General features: G+C 47.7%; 1 protein-coding gene across 7 annotated transcripts in view; it reads left to right on the top strand.

Annotated features, from left to right (window-relative positions):
- Nucleotides 1-17,276, top strand: part of CTBP1 (C-terminal binding protein 1) — a 1,555,004-nt gene extending 1,537,728 nt beyond the window's left edge. For all 7 annotated transcript variants that reach the window (XM_078678645.1, XM_078678646.1, XM_078678643.1 and 4 more), the window contains one exon: nucleotides 16,169-17,276. In XM_078678645.1, coding sequence (XP_078534771.1) covers nucleotides 16,169-16,352 — 184 coding nt within the window. In that variant the 3' untranslated portion in view covers nucleotides 16,353-17,276. The remainder of the gene's footprint in view (nucleotides 1-16,168) is intronic.
- The last annotated feature ends 5,288 nt before the right edge of the window (nucleotides 17,277-22,564 follow it).

Genomic DNA, 22,564 nt, shown 5'->3' on the forward strand with positions numbered 1-22,564 from the left:
GCTTACTGTTCGATCTTTTTAAAGAAAAGTCTCAGTGGCTCTCATCTGGAATTCCAGAATCCAGGCTCCTTGACGGGTGGGATGCTCGAGGTAATCTCAGCACTTATGATTACACCGCCTGTATCCCAGGCCGTTGCGTTTTTTTGCTCATCATGCCACCTCAGATTAAACCCAAGCATAATCAAGTCAGCCCTAGCGCTGCTCCAGTAGGGACAGTCCAGCTCAAACTGCCAAGCCATGTCCTCTCTGAAGCAGAACACAGCAACCCAAGACCAGTTTCGGCTCAGTTGGGTCTCTTTAGTCGGGTGCAGCTTGGTACTTAGCACGATCTCTGCACCATTTTAACCTCCTCTAAATATGACTGAAAATATTGAATCGTCTTCAGAGACCTTGGTTATAATAATTCAGAGAGAAACGGTAGTTCTCTGCAACAGTATCTGAGCTAGAAGTAAATTTGAGCTTTTCACTGATATTTAAAGACATTTTAATTGAAGAATGCCATTGAAGAACACAAGTGTGTCTAATTACACTTAAGTCTTGGGCCACCCAGGCCTTGAAATAATATAAGACTTGTTGAGGTTGCATTTAAATGAACTTTCCTGTCTCTATACCCCTTCTAAATTGTAGAAATTCTGAGGCTGGCCCCATTGAGAGCCACTTGTCAGTAACCTGGTTCAGACCTCTGTGTATGTTTTTTTCATGTTATAGGAAGGAATCAAATGACCTCATGGATTTAAGCGCAGAAATGTATGACCAAAAAGTGAAATGTGGAATACACAAACAATACACACAACCCCCTGAGGTCAGGACTAGTTCCCCCGAGTCCTTCTGACCAGTAGCTCAGCCTTACCCGCACCAGTAGGGATTGTCCAGCTGGAATCTTCTAGAGCGTCTCTCTCCAGGGTGTGATAGATGTCGAGCCTGCCTCAGGTATCACGCATGCAGCTCTGCGGGGGCCACGGATGGGAGTCCTCTGCACTTCCCTGATGCTACAGTAAGTCTCCATTGGTCTTCACACTAGCAGTGACCCGAGTGGTGCAGGATACTCCCCAGTAACCTCCTCTGACATATGGGGTAACCAGCTTAAACATGTACAAGGGCAACTATCTGTTCGATGCAGCTGCCATCTCTTTACATCTCACTACAGGGATCCACTCGCCAGGATCCTTTATTGGACCTCGCTTTCTCCATCTCTCCTCTTCCTCACAGGGCACACTGGTCTTGGCAAGCAGGCTGACATTGGCTCTTCAGACTCGGGGCAGGTGGTCTTGGATGTCCCTGGGAGATGACCCCTCGCCCATCTGGGAAACCACCAGGCCTTAGCCTCCAGCCCTGATGACAGGCAGAAGCCTTACAGAGCTACCCCTGCACGGACAGCCCAAGTGGCTGCTTCCAGTTGACAATTGTCGCGGCCTTGAGTTCCCCTTCTTATAGTCAATTCCTAGACACCAAATGTGATCCAGGGCTGAATCACTGAAGTTTGTTTTGGGAGCCTGCTTCCTTTTGAAGTGCCCTATCCTCTGCCCATACTGCATAAAGTAGTCTGTCAGAGCAAGAGTGACTGCAAATCTGATAGCCCCACACATAGGCCATATGAGTGACTAGAAGTTCACACCTGGATGTCAGCCACAGTGATATGTTTATCAAAAGGTTACTGCAGGGCCTCTGCCTTACTCTTTATGATTCTCTTATTAACCCCGTCTCCTTCCTGAGATGTGCCCAGGCACCTTTGGAGAGACCTCTCTAGGAATCAAAGTCAAAGAGCACTGTTTGAAATGTGCTAGGCAGCCTGGCTCTCCTTCCTCCAGTGCGTGTCCCATCCACCTCACAGGAATGAGGCAATTAACAAATCTAATTGGGGGAAGATTCATCTACCTCGATTCAGCCCTGGGTCTCCCAAGATGGAACCCAGAATCTTCTATGCATTGTACCATTCACAAGCACACATACTGAAAGCATTGTAGGAGTGGCTCAGATTCAGTCATGTCACTAAAACATTATAGAGAATAGTACAGTAATTCACAATTTGTGTCATCTCCAAAAAACTGAATGGACTGGGGAAGAATCAGTCCTAGATCAGCTGTGCACTAGAAAGAGCAAGAGTTGGAACAGAGGTAATCATGTTTTATGCACTCCTGTGTACCTAATTCAGCCCCAACACTGCTGCATGATAAAAGTAAAGCGGACATAAAAATACATAATTAATGCGTTGGAGGAATTTGCATTTACCTTGAGGGTTCTCCCAGCACTGTTGACATGTAATTGAAGTTTACTGTTACCCATCTAAGTGGTACTCATTTTATCAACCTTGAAAAGATCAAAAGTTTTATGGATCCACCGTGATTTTAATCTGTGCACACAATATAAAATGCAGATCCATGTAATCGATGTGTTAGTTTAACGAAGTCACTAACCCTGGCTCAATGCAATAACTGTGTCAAAATAAAAATTCTATATTTCACCTCTAAAGAAAACAATGTTGACTGGAGGCCTGGGCAGTCTAGCCACCCTATTCAGTTACTTGACCTTTAGGTCTAGTGGTATTTTGAGTTGTTTTCTGGCCCAAATATTGAATATAAATATATACATGGCCCTGTGGAAAGCTACTGATCGAACAGCCAAGTCTTGCGTATCGTCCTGAAGGTCAGTTGGTCATGGGTCTGTCGTAGGCTCAGTGGGAAGGTGTTCCATGTCTTGGAGGCGAGGTGGAAGAGGATCTCCCGCCGGTGGTTGTTCTTCGGATGCGCAGGACGGTGGCTAGTGAGAGGTCGGCGGAGAGTAGCTGGCGGTTGGGTATGTAGAAGGAGAGCCGTCTGTTGAGGTAGGCTGGGCCGGTCTTGTGGAGTGCTTTGTGTGCGTGGATGAGGAGCTTGAAGGATATCCTCTTGTTGACGGGGAGCCAGTGCAGGTTTCTCAAGTGGGGGGTGATGTGGCTGTGTCGTGGTACGTCGAGGATCAGTCGTGCAGAGGCGTTTTGTATGCGTTGTAGTAGTTTGATGAGCTTGGTCCGGGCTCCTGCGTAGAGGGCGTTTCCGTAGTCGAGTCTGCTGCTGACGAGGACCTGGGTGACTGTCTTTCTTGTATCTGTCGGGATCCATCTGTAGATCTTGCGGAGCATGCGGAGGGTGTTGAAACAGGAGGAGGAGACGGCGTTGACCTGCTTGGTCATTGAGAGCATTGAGTCGAGGATGATTCCCAGGTTGCGTGCATGGTCGGTGGGTGTCGGGGCTGCCCCCAGTGCCATCAGCCACCAGGAGTCGTCCCAGGCTGAAAGTTTGGAGCCGAGGATGAGGACCTCCGTCTTGTGCGAGTTCGGCTTCAGACGGCTGATCTTCATTCATTCGGCGACTGCCTTCATTCCTTCGTGGAGGTTGGCTTTGGCGGTGATGGGGTCCTTGATGAAGGAGAGGATCAGTTGAGTGTCGTTGGCGTAGGAGATTATGTTGAGGTCGTGCTGTTGGGCGACGTGTGCTAGCGGGGCCATGTAAATGTTGAACCGTGTCGGGCTGAGGGAGGGTCCCTGGGGTACGCCGCAGATGATCTCGGAGGCTTTGGAACGGAATGGGGAGGCGGATGCTCTGGGTTCTGCCGGAGAGGAAGGAGGTGGTCCATTCCAGAGCCTTGTCTCGGATCCCTGCGGCGTGGAGGCGTGCGTGTAGAGTGCGGTGGCAGACGGTGTCGAAGGCGGCGGAGAGGTCTAGGAGGATGAGTGCTGCGGTCTCACCGTTGTCCAGCAGGGTCCTGATGTCTCGGTGCTGTGGTTGCTGCGGAACCCTGACTGGGAAGGGTCCAGGATTCTGTTTTCTTCAAGGTATCGGGTTAGCTGTCTGTTGACGATTTTCTCGATGACCTTGGCCGGGAAGGGGAGCAGAGAGATGGGCCGTAAGTTCTTGAGGTCTCTTGGGTCAGCCTTAGGTTGTTTGCGTAGGGCGTTGATCTCGGCGTGTTTCCAGCTCTCTGGGAAGGTCGCGGTCTCGAGGGAGAGATTGATGATGTTGTGCAGGTGGGGTACGATGGAGCTGCTTGTTTTGTTGACGACGTGGTGCAGGAATGGGTCTAACGGAGAGCTGGAGTGGATTTTGCTCACTTTCTTGATGGTGTCATCGACGCTCACGCTGGCCCAGGCTAGCAGGGGGTCGTGGTCGATGGTGGGCAGAGGGTTTGTTGTGTTCTTGTCTGTTGGGGCTGTCTGGGTGTTGAAGCTGTCATGGATGTCTGCTATCTTGCGGTGGAAGAAGGTGGCGAGGGAGACGCACAGGGCTTGCGACGGCGGGATGTCGTTGATGTTGGAGCTGGGGTTGGAGAGTTCCTTCACGATGTTGAAGATCTCCTTGCTATTGTGTGCATTGTTGTCGAGGCGGTCTTTGAAGGAGGTCCTCTTGGCCGCCCTGATGAGGTGGTGGTGGTTGCGGATGGCGTCCTTGTGTGCTGCGTGGCTGTCCGGAGTGTGTTCACTGTGCCATTCCTTCTCTAGTTTCTGGCAGGCTTGCTTGGAGACAGGGAATTCTGGGGTGAAGCAGCTGGCGCTCTTGCTGGTGTCTCTGTGGGGGGATTTCTTCAGTGGGGCGAGGGTGTTGGCGCAGTACTCGATCCAGCGCCTGAAGCTGTTGGCAGCGTCGTCAGTGTTGGAGGGTTCGGTGGGTGGTCAAAGAGCGAGGTTTGCATTTAGTTGATCTTCAGTGATTTTGCTCAGCAGCGTCGGGGATCTGTTGGGTGTGGTGGTGTGTGGTGGGTTTCTGGAATGCGAAGTGGATGCAGAGGTGGTCGGTCCAGAGGAGTTCGGTGATGTAGCTGACGGAGACGTGCGGGCTTGAGGAGAAGACTGGGTAGAGCGTGTTGCCGGTGGAGTGGGTGGGTGTTGTGACGTATTGCTACAGTCCGAGGTTGGCGAGGTTATCGATCAGGGTTGTGGAGTTGTTGTCGTTGTTGTTCTCAAGGTGAAAGTTCCGGACTCCGAGGAGGATACAGTCGGTGGAGGTCAGGGTGTGCGTACTGATGAAGTCAGCGATTGACTTGCTAAATGAGGTCCGGGGGGTCGGTAGACGAAGGTGCCTGTGAGGGTGGAGTTAGGATCTGTGTGGTTCTGGAAGTGCATTTGTTCTGCGGTGCTGAGCCCGTCGTTGGTGCTAGTCGAGACCCTCATGCTGTTCTTGTGGACAATGGCGATTCCTCCTCCGACTTTGTTGGTGCTGTCTCTGTGGGTGATCTTGTAGCCGTCTGGGATGGCTATGGCGATGTCGGGTGCGGATGAGTCGTTCAACCAGGTCTGTCAGGAAGGCGACGTCCGGGGATGTTGTGTTGAGCAAGTCCCAGAGCTCGACGGCGTGTTTGCTTGCGGAGCGGGTGTTCAGTAGTATGCATCGGAGGTAGTTGAGTTCTTTCTTGGCGGGTGGTTCGATGGCTCTGAGGCTGGTGTAGCTGCAGTTCCGGCAGGTGAAGGGACTGTGTGTGCGTTGGGGGGCAGCCTTGAAGCAGGTGTGGGTCCGTCCGGAGTTGGGAGCGTGCAGAGTGCTGGCATCGTAGTGGTGGCTGTTGTCGTGGCGTGTGCGGGCGCCAGGGGTTCTGGCGCTGGGCGCGGTCCAGGCGCGGACGGGCGCAGACAGGCTTTCCTTAGGAGCTCCACCGGAGCGGCCGGCATATATGGGGAGGTGGGAGGGAGGACCAGCTGGGAGGTGGGGGCAGCGAGTGGGCAGTCAGGGGGGCGGGGCACAGGGGACGCAGCCGCACCCTTGAAATAAAATAAGTTATTTAAAGTACGTTTCTGGGCAAGTTCAGTATGCCCCTCTACAATTAGTCGCCCTGGGCTTGTGCCCAGCTCGCCCATGCTGAAGGCCGGTCCTGCCCTCGAGCCACATTTCAGAGCGTGCTGCATAGGAACATGGCATGGGTTGCAGGACCTACAAGAGTGTGTCCAAATCAAGTAGGGGCAAGGAGAAATTCACCTGCTAGCTACATACCGCTCGCTTTCATGTTTTTAATTATTCCGCCAGATTGTTTTACTTTTTTCAATATAAAGCTTTCTTGTGCAATACCTCTGCAGTACCGAGGACCTGAACAGCGAATGTGCAAAAGATTTGCAGTGCTATTTTTGGATGTTGTTTTACTACAATTGGGGATCAGTTGAGTTGGAAGAGGTTTCCGCTGCGCCGTCGAGGGGAGTAATTGTTTCTAATTTACTTAAAATCTGTGTTGGAGAAATGCACAGCAGGAATCTTCGTAGATGTGTGCACTCCAAACCTCCATGGTTCATGTCAAGAGACTACACAGAGGAGACAGGCTCCTCCTCTTCAGTGCCTCCCACACATAAACTAGACATGCATGGGCTATTTATAGACTCACCTGACTCAGTCTTCCTGAGGCCTGGTGACGCGACTGCTATGGCACTCGCACCCAGCAGCTTAAACTCGAAGAGAGCTGCTAGACGCCTCCCCCAGGCCTCAGCCCACCTATCCGAAGATGATGAATAGAAGTTGCCGGTTGGTAGTGAAGGAGGCAGAGTTCACGGTCACACCTAGTCCCACATTATTACAAGTTGCCTGCCCTGCCCCCGGCCATTTACATTAACAGAGATCTTTCAACCCCGCCCTGGGCCATCTACAACCTCGCCCCCTGTGTTGTCACTTCCCTGGTTTATGCCTGCAGATGGATGGTTTCCCCGCCCAGTCAATGCATGTGCAGGGCCCACAGGCCATCCGGCCTCAGCCTCCCAAAAACACAGATTTAGGCAACTTTGTCACCGAGCAGCAAGCACAATTTATTGCTACCTGCTTGGTGTTTCTTCTAATCCTTTTGTTTCTCCCCCAGGGTGTGTAGGGCGATGCCCACTGCGCCCATTAACGCCAGCCGTCCCTGCTAATTTAACCTGTGCAATGTTGACAAATAGCAAAGTATGTTGAGTTTAATTTGTTATTGATGTAGCCAAACCATGTATGCAAGAATTAGCCAAGCTTTCCAAATCTCAGTTACTGGCATCACCTAATTTACTGTTGTAAATAATTATGGATTAAAGATTTAAATTGATGAGAAGCGCTTATGAGAAGGAAAGGCATGATTGGCAAATAATGTAAAGGGAGACTCCGAGGTCAAGGACAAAAATAATGCAGACATGTAGAAGTGCAAGAGACAAAGGGACATGGGTGATGCTGCTAATTCATCACTTTGAGAGCGTAAGGAACTCCAGAGATGCCAGTTCATATGAGCATATCCAGGAGTAATAGAGGGATAGTTGCCATAGAACCAAAGCTACAAGACAGAGGAAATTATTCTGGAAATTTTTCTCAAAGTGGACATGGAGTTTGAAAATTCATGAGGTCAAGAAAACATTGTCAAAAGGTTGGAAAGTATTGTCCGTGGTAATCCAGGACAACCACTTCAATGAGGAAATACAATACCGTGGCACAAAAATATCCCATTGTGCCACGGGAAGGAGCTTCAATAGGATGACAATCATGATGGGACTGGAAAGATGTACATCACTGATGACAATGTCTTGGACTGAAGAAAAGAGTATTTTAAGAACTAGCAGCATAGAGTTCTAAAGGCAGGTAGAATTGTAGTATGGGCAGTGGGCCAGAGACTGGAAAGCACGAAAGGAGTATGCAGCACAATAGTACATTAAACATGCACAGTGAATGGCTGTGGCAACTATATTGTTATCTGATTCACAGTGGATAGATAATTTGCATACCATCTCCAGATCCTTCAGTTACAGTGGTGCAGGCTAGTTCCTGCTATGCTACTTTACACTGACACATGAAGTAATAAGCCAGTGTCACATGAGGGAAAGTATTTCAAAACTGCACTAATTTATCACCAATTCAAGGCCAGGTCTTGAAAACAAATAAAGCATATTACAGAAATAGATTGCTGTATATGTTGAAGAGAAAACACTGGGGCACAAAGAAAACATGCAACAGTAAAATTTAAAAAAATAATGACTATCAGGGCAGAGTTAGATACAGCAGCATTTGTCTAAATAGAATGCAATGAGATGAAGGGGGAAAGAAAAGTAATGTAGGCCTGCAGGATAATGTTTTAAGATTTAAAAAAAGGTAACATGTAGGGAAACGGTAAACTTCCAATTAATAATAGCATGGAACTTGAATCTTGTAAAATTTGGGAATTATCTACTGGCAAAACAAATGGACAGAAAAAGGCAATTAAGCGGCTAGCATACAAACACAGGAACCCTCAAATAGCTAAATTCTCAGACGTTAGCCCTGTGAACTTGATGACCATTATTAGGGTGTACTTTGGATTCGCTGTGTCAATCCCGCTCTCTTTATTCCGATATGTTTTATGAGGGATAAAGAGAATTGGGGTTGCCCCAGTATTGGAACTTTCATAGATTCCCATGCTTTGTATCATTCCCCGTCGTCGGACTGGGAGTCTCGGTAATAAAAAATATCATAGTAGTAGGTACAAAAGAGAAAGAAAGGCCTAGGCCTCATTCCCTTTTGTAACATATCAGCCTCTTTTTGTAAAAGAGACCAAACTCTAGGCGTCAGCCAATCAGAAGAGCCTCACCCTTAGAACCTTCCTGAAGGAACCTCAGAGCCTCAGATTTTCTACCGCACGTTGTGCTAGGGAGTCTCCATTGAGCTCTGCTCTATTTCTACTCTTTTAAACCCATTTCTACAGATATTTCTTCAGGATTTTCTTCAGTTTTCTTCAGGACACTCTTCTTCTTCAATATGTCTGAGGTTTCCACCTGTGGGAAGAAAAGGCTGTTTGTGGAAGACAAACACAAGGATTGCATCTACTGCCTGTATCCAGATCACAGGGCAGAGGAATGTAAGATTTGTCGCACTCTCTCCACCAAAACCTTGAGAGATCGTGCTGGAAGGCTTCTTACATGGTTGCAGAGGCAGAAGGAAAGGAAACATGGAGTTTCCAGTGATGAGGAGGAATCGGCGTCTTGTGCTTCCTCTAAAAGGTCAGTGAAAAGGGGTAGAGGTTCCCCATCTTCCTCTATTGAGCGCCCCTCTAAGGCTTCAAAGAAGACCCCCAGGGAGTCTGATGGCCGGGGTTCAGGAGGTTCCCCCCACCGCAGTGGGTCGGGCAAGGCAGAACTGGTTTCGCCTCCTAAGGGTGAGAAGACAGACCCAGCCTTCAAAAAACCCTCTTCACACTCTTCAGAGAGGAGTTCCAAGTCCTCTACGACGAAGACTTCGTCGACGGTGGCTCCGTCGACGACAAAAATGAAAACCAAGATCCAATTGGTCCCGTCGACGGGCTCGTCGACGGGAACGTCGACGACGAAGGCTTCGTCGTCGGTTAGGAAGACCTCGACGACGGCGGCGCCGACGGGAAGTATGCCGACGACATCGTCGACGACGGCGAAGACATCGTCGACGAAGAAACCATTGTCGTCGACGACAGTGTCGACGACGGCAGTACCGACGACGACGTTGTCGACGGTGTCGACGACGGTCATGTCGTCGACGAGTGCTTCGACGACGACAACAATTTCTACATCGACGGCGGGTTCGTCGTCGGTGGCGTCGACGACGACATCTACTATTCCTATCTCGTCGACGAGGATTTCACCAGCGTCGACGGCCCAACCAACGATACTGGCTGCAGAGAGGAGGGTAACAATCTCTCTCACAAGGATCACGCCTGAAATGACATCCCCAAGGAGGGTGACCTCATTACCCCCAACGACATTGCTAGACCAGGACTACTCTGAGGGAGACGGTCAGGATAGCTTTGAGTATGCAAATAGCCCATCTCAGCTTCTCATTAAAAGTCAAGAGACGGACTCAGAGGGGGCATATGAACAAGGTGGAGGTGACTACCCACAAACAGCCCACTTAATGGACTGTGAATCACAAGGCATGGTTTCAGTACCGACGTCCTTCCTACATGACCTGCACAAGATGTTGCAAGACTACAAGTCCAAGGCCGAGCGTCCAGCGCCGGGGAGGTCTACTCCGTCAACACCAGTGAAGGACCACTCTTCAAGTGTCCCTCAGGCACACCCAGTGCAGACTCCTCCTCAACCACAGCGGCCAGTGCCCCAGACTGCGTCTGGAACAGCGGATGATCCGGATGAGGATCATGATAATGATACGGATGCGTCATCCGGTGATAATCAGGACTCGGATCAGGAAGGGGATGAATACAATGACTACATCATCCCGGATCCAGCTTCGCCCCACCAGGACCTCGGTGACTCTCCTCCGGTTGACATTGGCAGTTTTCACCAACTGATGGAACGTGCAGCCGGCCGATTTAAATTGGTATTGCCTGCGGAAACCACAGACTGTTTCTTGTATGATTTTAAAGACACTCTCCGCAAGACTACGAGGTCCATTCCAATTGTGGAACATCTATGGAAGGAGGGTTTGAAAACGTTGAAAAACCCAGCGACGGTGGTCCCTGTGCTACCGCGCCTTGATAAAAAGTATAAAGCGCCGGATGATGCACCGGCTGCCCTGACTGGTCATCCCAAACCGGACTCTGTAATCTCCCAAGCGGCGCAAAGGAAGTCACGGAACCCTTCTGCTCCCTTGACAGCACCTCCTGACAAGGATGGACGACGGATGGATAACACAGGCAAGAGATTTTCATCCATTGCTAGCCTTCTGGTTCGCGCCGCCAATGCTTTGGCAATATTGGGGCGATATGATCGCCAGTTATGGTGCGATATAGCTCCCTACTTGGATCAGCTTCCACCGGAAAGCGGGCTGGAAGCCAAGAAAACCTTGCAAGAAGGTGAAGCGGTCTCCATGGAGATAATAGATTGTGCCATGGACATTGCCACAACGTCCTTTAGGGCTTTGGCAGGAGCAGCAGTACTAAGACGCCAAGGATGGCTAAAAGCGACTTGGTTTCGGCCAGAAATCCAAACCAAGGTCCTTGATCTACCTTTTGATGGCGAGGCACTCTTCGGCAAATTGATCGACGAAACGCTGCAAGACATCAAGAAGGACACAGAAACAGCTAGATCGCTGGGAACACTCCAGTACCGCAAAACTCCTTTTAGGGGCACAAGAGGCAGAGGTGGCACCTATAGAGGCGCATACCAACAACAGCGCTATTCTTCCAACAGCTCTGGGTACCAGCCGAATCGCCAGTCATACCAACAAAGACAGGGCCAGTCCTCTGGTTATTCACGGCCTTACAACAAAGGCAAGCAAACTGCCCGTGGACGAGACTCGTCCAAACGCCAATAGCGGCCTGCTGGCTCTGCCTACTGCTCCCTCCTCCGAGAGATCATCAGTTGGAGGCAGGGTGTCAAAATTCCTTCTGAACTGGTCCCAAATTACATCGGACCGTTGGGTGCTCAACATCATCAGACGGGGACATACTTTGGAGTTTACGGAAGTCCCTCCACCCAGACCCCCATCAGCCATCCCTTCCAGACATCTGCATCTCCTGCGGCTAGAAGTACAACAAATGCTCCGCAAAGGAGCGATAGAGCCGGTCCCCTCCAATCAACAGGGCCACGGTTTCTATTCCAGGTTCTTCCTGGTGAGGAAAACGCAGGAGAAGTGGCGTCCCATCCTGGACCTCAGGGAGCTAAATGCCTATCTCATCTCCTTATCCTTCAGGATGGTATCCCTACAGGACGTTTTGAAAATGGTCAACCCGGGGGATTATATGGCCACACTCGATCTGGAGGATGCGTACTTCCATATCCCGATTCACCCAGCGCACAGAAGGTTCCTACGCTTCACAGTAGCCAAGAGCCATTTTCAGTTCAGAGTCTTGCCGTTCGGCCTTCGCTCTGCTCCAAGGATTTTTACGAAGGTGCTGGCACCTGTAGCAGCATTTCTGCGCAAACACCACTTCCAGGTCTTCCCTTACCTGGACGATTGGTTACTAAAGGCCCCGACCAGAGCATTAGCGCAGGACGCGGTGCAGGCTTGCACCACTCTGTTCCAAAATCTGGGTCTCACTTTGAACATGGAGAAATCCACGCTGCTGCCGTCACGGACAGCGCGGTTCTTGGGAGCGCTGTTGGATTCGCGGCTCTCAAAGGCATTTCCGACTCGAGAAAGGGTACAGAAACTGCAGAGATTAGCAGGAAGCCTTCAAAGAAAAAAGTGTCTTTCTGTACGCAGCTACAAGTCGCTGTTGGGGGTGATGTCATCTTGTATACCCCTGATCCCGCACTGCAGGCTACGGATGCGCCCCCTGCAGGAGCAACTGGACCTCCAGTGGCAGCAAGTGCAGGGATCGTTCGACGACACAGTAATGGTCACTCGAGAGATGAAGGAGGCAGTGCTTTGGTGGTCGAATCCACAGAACTTGTGCCAAGGTCTATCCTTCGCAAGCGTTCCATCACCTCACATACTGATGACGGATGCGTCATTGGAGGGATGGGGAGCAGTGATGCAGGACCTGCAGGTCAGCGGCCATTGGTCTCCAAGCGACCAAAAGCTACACATCAACCTGTTGGAGCTGAGAGCGATCAGGCTAGCCCTTCAAGCCTTTCTTCCGCGTCTCCAGGGTTCACAGGTGCTAGTCAGGACGGACAACACCACGGCTATGCATTATGTGAACAAGGAAGGAGGGACGAGGTCACTCCCCTTGTCGCGAGAGGCTCAACAGATTCTGGAATGGACTATTCTTCACGGAATTTCTCTAAAGGCGGAGCACTTACCAGGAGTGCTCAACGAGGGCGCAGACAGGCTGAGCAGGCTCGCCTCAGTCAGTCACGAGTGGGAGCTGAAACAACAAGTGATAGATCTACTCTTTCAAAAATGGGGCACACCAGAGGTGGACCTTTTTGCCACGCCGGCCAACAAAAAGTGCCTAGCCTACGCCAGCAGGTTCCATCACCAAGGCTGATTGGGCAATGCCCTGTCGATAGCCTGGACGGGGAGGTTTCTCTATGCATTTCCACCGATTCCCCTGCTTCCTCGTCTCCTCAGGAAGATGAGGACGGAACCATGCAAGCTCATCCTTATAGCCCCGGCATGGCCAAGACAATTCTGGTACACCGAGCTCCATCTGCTATCGCTAGTACCTCCGATAAAGCTGCAGGACGTTCCGGATCTCCTCGCAATGTCCGAAGGACAAGTTTGGCATCCAGACCCGAGATCGTTGCACCTGACTGCATGGCTCCTGACCAGCGAGAATACATGAATGTCCCTCTTTCCAATGAGGTCAAAGACATCCTCTCTCAGGCAAGGGCTCCGTCCACAAACAAAACATACAGACTGAAGTGGAAAAGATTCTGTATCTGGTGCAAGAAAGAAAAGATTAATCCTTTCACGTCAAAACCTCATCAGCTCCTACCTTACCTACTCTCGCTAGCTAAGTCTAATCTGTCCCATTCTACTATCAAGGTTCATTTAGCGGCGATTTCGAGATTCAGAAGATCTGATTCTGGTCCTTCGTTGTGGTCTGCAAGAATTGTCAAACAATTCCTCAAAGGCCTGTTCAGGGTCTATCCGCCAGTGCGATCTCCTCCTCCAGCATGGCATCTGAACTTAGTCCTCGCTCAACTAATGAAGGGACCTTTTGAGCCGATTCACCGCTCAGACCTAAAATTCTTATCATGGAAGTTAGCTTTGCTCTTGGCCCTCACATCAGCGAGGCGAGTGGGGGAGATGCAAGCCTTAACTATCCAAGAACCGTTTTTGCAGTTCAAAAAGAACACTACCATCTTAAGGACGAACCCAAGGTTCATTCCCAAGGTCCCCACTGACTTTCACCTAAATGAGCCGGTCATTCTAAAGACATTTTTTCCGAACCCAGTCACTCCAGCAGAAAAGACATTGCACACTCTGGATTTGCAACGCTGTCTGAAGTTCTACATGGACCGTACCAAAGACTTTAGAAAATCTTCGCAATTGTTCATTGCTTTCGGCGGTCCAAACAAAGGTCTCCCTCTGTCTAAACAAGGGATCTCGAGATGGATTTCAAGTGCCATTCTGCATTGCCACAAGTTAGCAGGAAAACCTCTAGTGGGCAAGATCCGTGCTCACTCGACGAGATCAGTGGCTTCTTCTACGGCCCTCTTTGCGGGGGTACATATCAAGGACATCTGCAGAGCTGCTACCTGGAGCAGCGTGCACACGTTCACTAAGCATTATTGCTTAGAGTCATTGCAGCAGGATGATGCGGCTGTGGGCCAGGCTGTCCTGAGAAACCTCTTCAAGTGATGGGTGAGCTTTCCTTTCTATCCCACCTTCCATGGGTGACACATTTTGTAATTTTCTGGCTAATGTTATGATATACTGCTTTACAAAATGTGTTTATAATGTTTACTGCTTGCTATTCTGATACAAAGCATGGGAATCTATGAAAGTTCCAATACTGGGGCAAGAAAACAAGTTACTTACCTGTAACTTTGGTTCCCCAGTATTGGTAACTTTCATAGATTCCCATGCGCCCACCCACCTCCCCGGGGAAAGCTCAGCCTTCAGCAACTATGGTGTCTAGCACACTACGGCTACGAAAATCTGAGGCTCTGAGGTTCCTTCAGGAAGGTTCTAAGGGTGAGGCTCTTCTGATTGGCTGACGCCTAGAGTTTGGTCTCTTTTACAAAAAGAGGCTGATATGTTACAAAAGGGAATGAGGCCTAGGCCTTTCTTTCTCTTTTGTACCTACTACTATGATATTTTTTATTACCGAGACTCCCAGTCCGACGACGGGGAATGATACAAAGCATGGGAATCTATGAAAGTTACCAATACTGGGGAACCAAAGTTACAGGTAAGTAACTTGTTTTCTTAGTAGACGTAATGAAAAGAGAGACCCACTTGGCCAACAAGGACATTAAGAAGATCTCCAAAGAAGCAGGCATACTGCCAAACTATCCTAAGGAGGAGGTCCTGATATGAGATGGACTGAAATCCCCAAATGAGAACTGCAGATGAACTATGGGTAAAGTGGAGCAGTTGGAGTTATAACATGGATGGTCCCTGTGTGTGTGAAAGATCTTTGTAGAAAAGCGTAATATGTCAGCGAGCACTGTGGAAAACCTGAAAAGACAAAAGAACTAGAGGTGCAAGAAATGGGGTTTTAAAGAAAGGCGGTACAGTTAATACTAAGCATACAATATCCATCCAAGTACAAAGTGCCACCATTAATCAGTTTGAATAATTGATGATAGCGTAGAAAAGCTAATCCTTTATTGCTAAATTTCGAATAAATATAGCCATGTGGGGAAATATAGGGGTGGTACAGCTACTGAACAGCATGCTGCAAAGGAGGAAATAACCGATGAACAAATAGCCTTCAGAATTGTTCCAGGCAAGTGTTTCCTGTGCTGTGAAGCACCTTCGAACCAGGGGGCTGTGGGTTAGACGGATAAAGAAATACTTTAAAAAATCCCGTGCTTCCCAGGAGAGGAGAGCCTCCCTATCAGTCATGTACCGGCAGTGCTATACTCACTTACACATGTGACTAGTTACCTAGGAAACAGTGTTGCGCAAGTCCTTGGAACACTTCTTTGATGTACACTAGGATGTAAAGAATGGGAACAGTGGCTGTAAAAGTGAGTTGAATCCCTGGAGAGTTAGACTTTCACGAGCATTCCTGTGCCTCTTATACTGTGTATAAATCACCAGGTTGAATCTATCTCTGTGGTAGGAATGTATCTCGCTCGCTGTGTTCCATTGGTGGCTGGATCAGTGTGGTGCAGCCTCTGTTCTCTCAATTCACTCACCGATAGTGCAACAGACTGAAACAGAACATGTGTGATTTAATTATTGATTCAGAATTAAGCTTTTTCTTACGTAGATGCTTGCAATAATCTATAGAACATATCTGTTTCCAGGTAGACTTGTCTGTGGAGCATACCTTTGGCAGATATTTATCCTATATTTTTATATTTATACTTGCATGATTCCATCAGTTATCATTCAAGTCTCACCATGGCATATCATTGTCTAAAACACTGATGGCTTTTGGATAATTGTTTTCGCAAGGATTACTAAGTCTTTCCCATTGTGGATTGGTTCCTGAGGAAATGGGGTAATGGGCAGGGAGGAAAAATGTGCAGTAGCAAGAAAGCATCATATTACCTTGTATGTTAAGGATGTTATAATCATTAACGTGAACAGTAAAGAGGGGGTACATCCGACGAGAAAGGTCCCAATTGAACAGAATCCAGATTTAATTATTTCTGAATATCTGTACATTTCTGTGAACAGCCAAAGCACTAGCACTGCTCCTAAATGCACCTTCTTCTTTTGCTCCCTATTAGGTACCCTCCCAGTGTTGTAAACGTGGCTCCAGCAGGCCTGCCCTCAGCAGGAGAAGGAATAGTCCCCAGCGCCATGTCATTATCACACGGCCTCCCTCCCGTGGTCCACCCGCCACACGCTCCATCCCCTGGCCAAACTGTCAAACCAGAGGCTGACAGAGACCACCCGAGTGACCAATTGTAGCCCACGAACCACAAAAAACAGCATTCCCAGCATTGGAGATTTCAACTTCGGAGATTACGTGGAAAAAGCAAAATCTGGATTTTGAATAGAGGCAAAACCATTAACTTTTAAAAGACCATCATTGTTTTAGAAACTGGTCCAAATATACAGTATAACAGGAAAAGGCGTGGTTGATGAAAAGAAGATTCGGAAGCTATGTTCCTCCGTATAAATTGTAGTTTGTCCCTGTCCAGTGGACTGAGTCACTGTTTCTGTGTCCTATGAGTTCTTTGTTAAGCAAGAGAAGTTAGTAGTTAATTATATCATGAATGTACTTGTCTGTGTACAGTTTTTAGAACATTACAATGGTTTGTTTGCTTAGCTGTCAACAGAAAACACACAAAGGAGGTATTCAGCAAACCAGTTTTGAAATGAAAACTAAAAAAAACCTTTCTTTTATATGTTTAAACATGCCCAGAAACAAGGAAGTTGGCAGATTTCTCAGGACAATGAAATTTTCCCATTTTTCTTTCTACGCCGCATAGTGCATTGTTTTTTCTACCTGCTTGTCTTATTATTATTATTTTTTTTAGAATAATTTAGAAACCAGAAAAAATCAATCTATTCTCATTTTTGGCATGAACTCCTTTATTTTCAAATGAAGACCACATTACAAAAATAGTGTGAGGGAAAATGTGAAAGCTTTCCTATTTGAGCAAGCATCGTGCTTTTCTGTCACCAGTTGAAGTGTATTTTGTTGGTGGTATGCAGAAAAAACAAAAAAGAGGGCACCAACCTACTGTAAAAGTAGCAGCATTTCAATGCCTACATTGACTCCCTCCTGGTAATGTAGTAGGCTAGCAATATTTTGGTTAAAAATCATGTTTGTGACTGTAACCATTTGTATGAATTATTTTAAAGAAATAAAAATTCCAGACAAACAAACATGTCGTGTTTTTTTCATTTGCTACGTTTAGCTGTAGTCTTTCTATTGGCGCTGTTTCTTTTCTTCTCTTTCAGTTTTTAGGGTAGGTTCAGACCTCTCCGGGATTTTTTGCACACAGCTTTGCCGTCTTGGGTAAGTAAGCAGTCTAGCGTAGAAATGAAGGTTGTAGCCTGAATATTAGTCTTCATGATGTAAGACGAGTAAAACAAATTGTGAAGGACATCGCACATCTCTGCCAATATATGTGTTTTCCCTGCATATTGATCGAGGCAAAGTTTTTGTTTTTTTAAGTATGCCACAAATGTTATTGGAAGATAAACTGGTCGTGATCATTATAGAATGCTAGATAATTGAAACTTGATTCATTTTAATTTCTAAAATATGCTATAAATTCATTCATGAGCACTTGTTAAATGCTAATGAGGAGCTAGTTTTTGTACTGTATATGTTTGTTTCCCAACTCTCAGACTGTGTATATGACTATCCTTTCTGATCGACCTTGTAAGTTACTGGCTTTTCTGAAGTTGTCTTTTCTGTGCTACCTTACTCCTACAGTAACAAGATAGTGGCTTGCGTTTACATCTATTGGGCTATAATAGGCTAAATCATTGCATAAAGTCTCGTTTTGTACACGCAGAGGTGAAGACCGCTTTCTGTCTTGAAGTGCTTCTTTAATCTTCCAGTGATTTAGGTGATCTGCCGAGGAGAATACCAATGCACTAATCTGAGATACTAGAAGTAGCAGGGAGTCCAAATGACCCCAAGACTCTTGACTGTTCCTGAAGTAATGCAAGCTTTTCCCATGTCCAGAGGCCCATAACACTCATGGAAGAGCACTCCAGTGTTTGATCACCAAGACCCCTGTACTTTCTGCTTTGACCTTCAGTTTATTATTGCCCATCCAGTTCCAGGTTGAATGTAGAGTCTGTTTATATTCCAATTGTACAGCAGGTGGATTAAGTAGACCAGCTATGTGTCGTCGATTAACATGTGTGATTTAATCCCTCTATTTTCAAGTAACTAGCAAGGAGGGCGGGTGGGGGTCAAATGCACATAAAATAATAATGAAGAATGGGAGGATCCTTATAGACCGCACTGACTAGAAGTATAGTTGATCCCAAGTATGACCCCAACTTGAAAGTCTAGGTATGGTCAGTCAAGAATGATCTAAACCAATGTGGTGCTATGTCTTTTTTTACTCTTGACACAAGGTAGTCAATCATATGAGTTACTTACATTCAGTAACACTCTTTTTGGTAGAGACTCCGTCTTGCTGCAGAATCCGCACCTTCTGAATATTCCACAGGCATCAGACTGGATACGGAAACTTTTTTCAGCAGTACCTGTGCAAGCATGTAGGTTGCACTGTGCAGCTCCACACTGATTCCGGTCCGCTCTGGAAATGAGGGGAGCCTATATAGAGGCACTCCTGCATGCTGACTTCAGTTTCTTTAAGATTATCTCTTCCCCCAGATGCAGACCTCAGTAGCAAATTGGTTGTGACCAATGCACAGATTCCTAGACTTGGTATCTTATTAATGAATAGTTTAATCACAGAATGGGGAGGATGGGAAAGTCTGTGAAGAATCTCCTGCTAGATAATCTCTACCAGAAAGAGCTTTACCAAAGGTAAGTAACTTGTCCTTCTGATAGAGACTTTTAGCCACAGATTCCTCACCTTTTGAATAGATAATATAGCAGTACTTATTCGGATGTTGGTGTGTGAATGGACTGAAATCAGAAAGTCCTGCAGGACCGAGCACGCAAAATGCCGCTCTTGGCAAACCTGACTTTCTAGATAGTAGTGCATCAAGTTCCTATAAAGGGACCCCTTTTTAGTCGCCTGGCAAATGTCCAGGACAGCGACTCTACTTGCCAACACAGTGGTGGCAGCTTTGGCACTGGTAGACTGAGCACATAGTGCTTCCCGAGGCTGCTTTTGGCCAATACTTAACAGGTCTTAATGCAAAGTGCAGTGGTCTTCAGCACAGTCTTGCCTTTTTTCACTCCAGAGAACCCCATCAAGAGTTGATTGTCCACTTGGTGTTTTTTGGTGTCATTAATATAAAAGCTTAAAGTTCTCTTGGGGTCCAAACGATGGAGTCTCTTCTCTTCCTTAGAGCAGTGAGGTGGTACATTGAAACTAGCAAGGTCATGGTTTAACTGGCAGAGTTTCAACCTTAGGCAACAATGATGCCCGTGTTTTCAAAACCAGCCTGCTTGGGAGGATTCTGGTGAATGTTGGGTTGATGGAGAGAGCTTGAAGCTCATTTACATGCCATACCGACATTAATGCGATGATGGATACTGTCTTGAGGATAAGAAGATGCAAGGGACTGCTGTAAAGCAGCTCATAGGCATTGTACATCAGAAATGTGAGGACCAAGCTGAGGTCCCAGTGTGACATGACAAAGGGAGACTGAGGAAACAAATGTTTCAAATGTTTCAAAGGCGCCTGAAGACTTAAACAATGAGGACTGATCAAACACCGTTAAAAAGGTAGACAGAGGCATAAGGTACCTTTAAACTGTGCCCAGAGCAAAGACTTGCCGGGTTAGGAACAAAACAAGCAACAAAACATCATATAACTTTGCCTGGAAGGGGTCTCTATGCGGACTACCACACCAAGCAACCAATTTGTCCCAATGACCGGCGTATACAGTTTTTGTCTAGGGATGTCTGGCTGCTAAGATGACATCCTACAGCTCTGGTGGAAGGGCTAAAGCTTTTAGCACTCCCCACTGAATCCCCAAGCATGAAGGTCGAGATTGCAATGGCACATGTGCAGAACCTGCCCTGCTGCAGTGACAGTAGATCCTCCTGGAGTGGCAGCTTTTTGAGAGGAGAGTTGCTCAAGCACAGGAGTTCTGGATACCACCAGGGCCGGCTCTAGGCTCACGGAGGCCCTGAGCAGGGAACCCTCTGTGCCCAAACTGACGCCACTAGGATGACTTGGGCCCAGTTGGTCCTGGTTTTCTTGAGAACTTGGGGCAGGAGTAGCATCTGCAGAAAGACATACACAAGTCCTGAGTTCCACTAAAGGCGGAATGTTTCTACAAACGAGAGCTGCCTCGGAAACTCCAAGATGCAGAATTGCTGACACTGCACATTCTCAGTGGTGGTGAACATTTCAAGCAAAGGTTCTCCCCATTCGCGAAAGAGACCTTGCCCTACCTGCAGGTGTTATTGCCACTTTTGATCCACTTGGAGCCGATGGCTGAGCTTGTATGCCCTAGCATGAACTTTTTTGTCAATTCACTAAGAGCCCACTTCAGAAACCTCTTTGATGTGCACACTCATAAATTGGTGGTCAAGGCGTAACAATAGAAAGGGGGTACAGTCATGAGGAATAGAATCATGCAAATCATAATTCATTCTTTTTTGTAGATAGGTAAGTGGGTTACTACTTTTGACAAATATCCATTATTACATGCAGTACATAAACTGCAATTCAATATTGTAGCACAGTGAACTATGAACCAGCATCAACAAGCCTCTTGCAAACTGCAAGGCATGGGTTTCGAACCTTATTGTCTTTCTCAATTTGTTGTATAATGCTGCTGAAAAGGATTCCTTTGCATAGAAGTACATTTTTATGAATACAGTCCGCTCCAACACCGCTACATTTTAAATCCAAACATTTTGTTTTTCCCAATTATGCACTATTAGCATATGCCTACCTTCTTTGAGTACATGCATGTAGCTTATATAGGAAGGGTAAACAAAGTCAAAAACCTGCCTCAAATGTTTCTTTTAGGTACTCGATTGTAAAGTGATACTTGTGTGCCTTTGTTTACCCTCCATTCTGTTAGAATCTAGGTATTTGGCTCCAGGTGGCTCCCAGTCAGGATCATTCTTGAACAAAAGTAGGTGGCAGGATCTGCCATCACCTCCACCACTGGCTCGACTATCCTCCAGATAGTCCGAAGAGGCTACTCCCTCCCTTTTGAGACTACCCCTCCATCCATACCTTCATCCCATAACTGTCTGACGGAGGATCATCTCATTTTTCTTCAATAGGAAGTCATGGCTCTCTTAGCCAAGGGAGCCATAGACAGGGTTCCGACACCAGGAGTAGGCTGTGGTTAAGATTCCTGTTACTTTCTGGTCCTGAAAAAGGACAAGGCCCTTCATCCTCCCCTAGCTCTAAGAGCCCTCAACTACTTACTTAAAAAGGAAAAGTTCAAGATGCTCACATTGGCTCAGGTACTGTCTGCCCTGGATCCGGGAGACTGGATGGTAGAGGTGGATTTGCAGGACACCTATTTCTATATTCCCATCCTGCCGGCTTATCGGTGCTACCTGTGGTTTACGGTAAGCCATGAGCATTTTCAGTTCACCGTGCTTTCCTTTGGCCTTACCCCAGTACCCCTTGGGTGTTCAGCAAGGTGATGGTCGCAGCTTATCTGCGCCCATCAAGGGTGTCAGTCTTTCACTATCTCGACGACTGGCTGAAGAAGGTGGGCTCGCCCCAGGCTGTCGTCTTCCCACCTCCACACTATGGCGGACCTCCTGTACGTGCTGAGGTTCACTATTAGCATGCCAAAGTCACACCTCACTACCTCTCAGATGCTCCGTTTCATCGGAGCTGTTCTGGACATAGTGCAATTTTGGGCCTATCCTCCCGAACGGCGAGTCCAGGATAGTCAGGCTATGATACCGATGTTTCCGTCTCTAATCTGGATTTCGATGAGAATGACTTTGAGACAGTTGGCACATGTGGGCTCTCCAATGGGACTTGAAGTTTCAGTGGGTGCTGCATCAGGGGAATCTCTCCTATATGGTCCAGATCTCGGAGGGAAGTGCAAGGGACCTGCAATGGTGGCTAGCGCACCACAGTTGGGTCTCAGGCAGACCCCTCGCCCTTCTCCAACCAAATCTCACAATAGTCACAGATGCATCGCTCCTAGCATGAAGCAGCCATCTTGGAGAGGTGGAGATCAGAGGACTGGTGTCTGGCAGAATCCGGACTCGACATCAACATGCTGGAGCTCCGTGCAAAACGACTGGCATTGAAAGCCTTCTTACCCTCTATCTAGGGAAGGCTGGTACAAGTGTTCACGGACAACACCACTGCCTTGTGGTACTGCAACAAACAGGGTAGAGTGGGGTTGTGGACCTTTTGTCAAGAGGTTCGCGTCTCTGTACATGGCTGGAACAGCAAGTCATTTCCCTGGCGCTTCAACACCTGGCAGCCCTGAACCCCAGGGCGGGCAAACTCAGCTGTCAATGCCGAGTGGATCACAAATGGCGTCTCCACCCAGAGGTAGCGTTAGTTCTCTTTCAA

The sequence above is a fragment of the Lissotriton helveticus genome, chromosome 2_2 (genome assembly GCF_964261635.1).
Source record: "Lissotriton helveticus chromosome 2_2, aLisHel1.1, whole genome shotgun sequence".
NCBI classification, from domain to species: domain Eukaryota; kingdom Metazoa; phylum Chordata; class Amphibia; order Caudata; family Salamandridae; genus Lissotriton; species Lissotriton helveticus.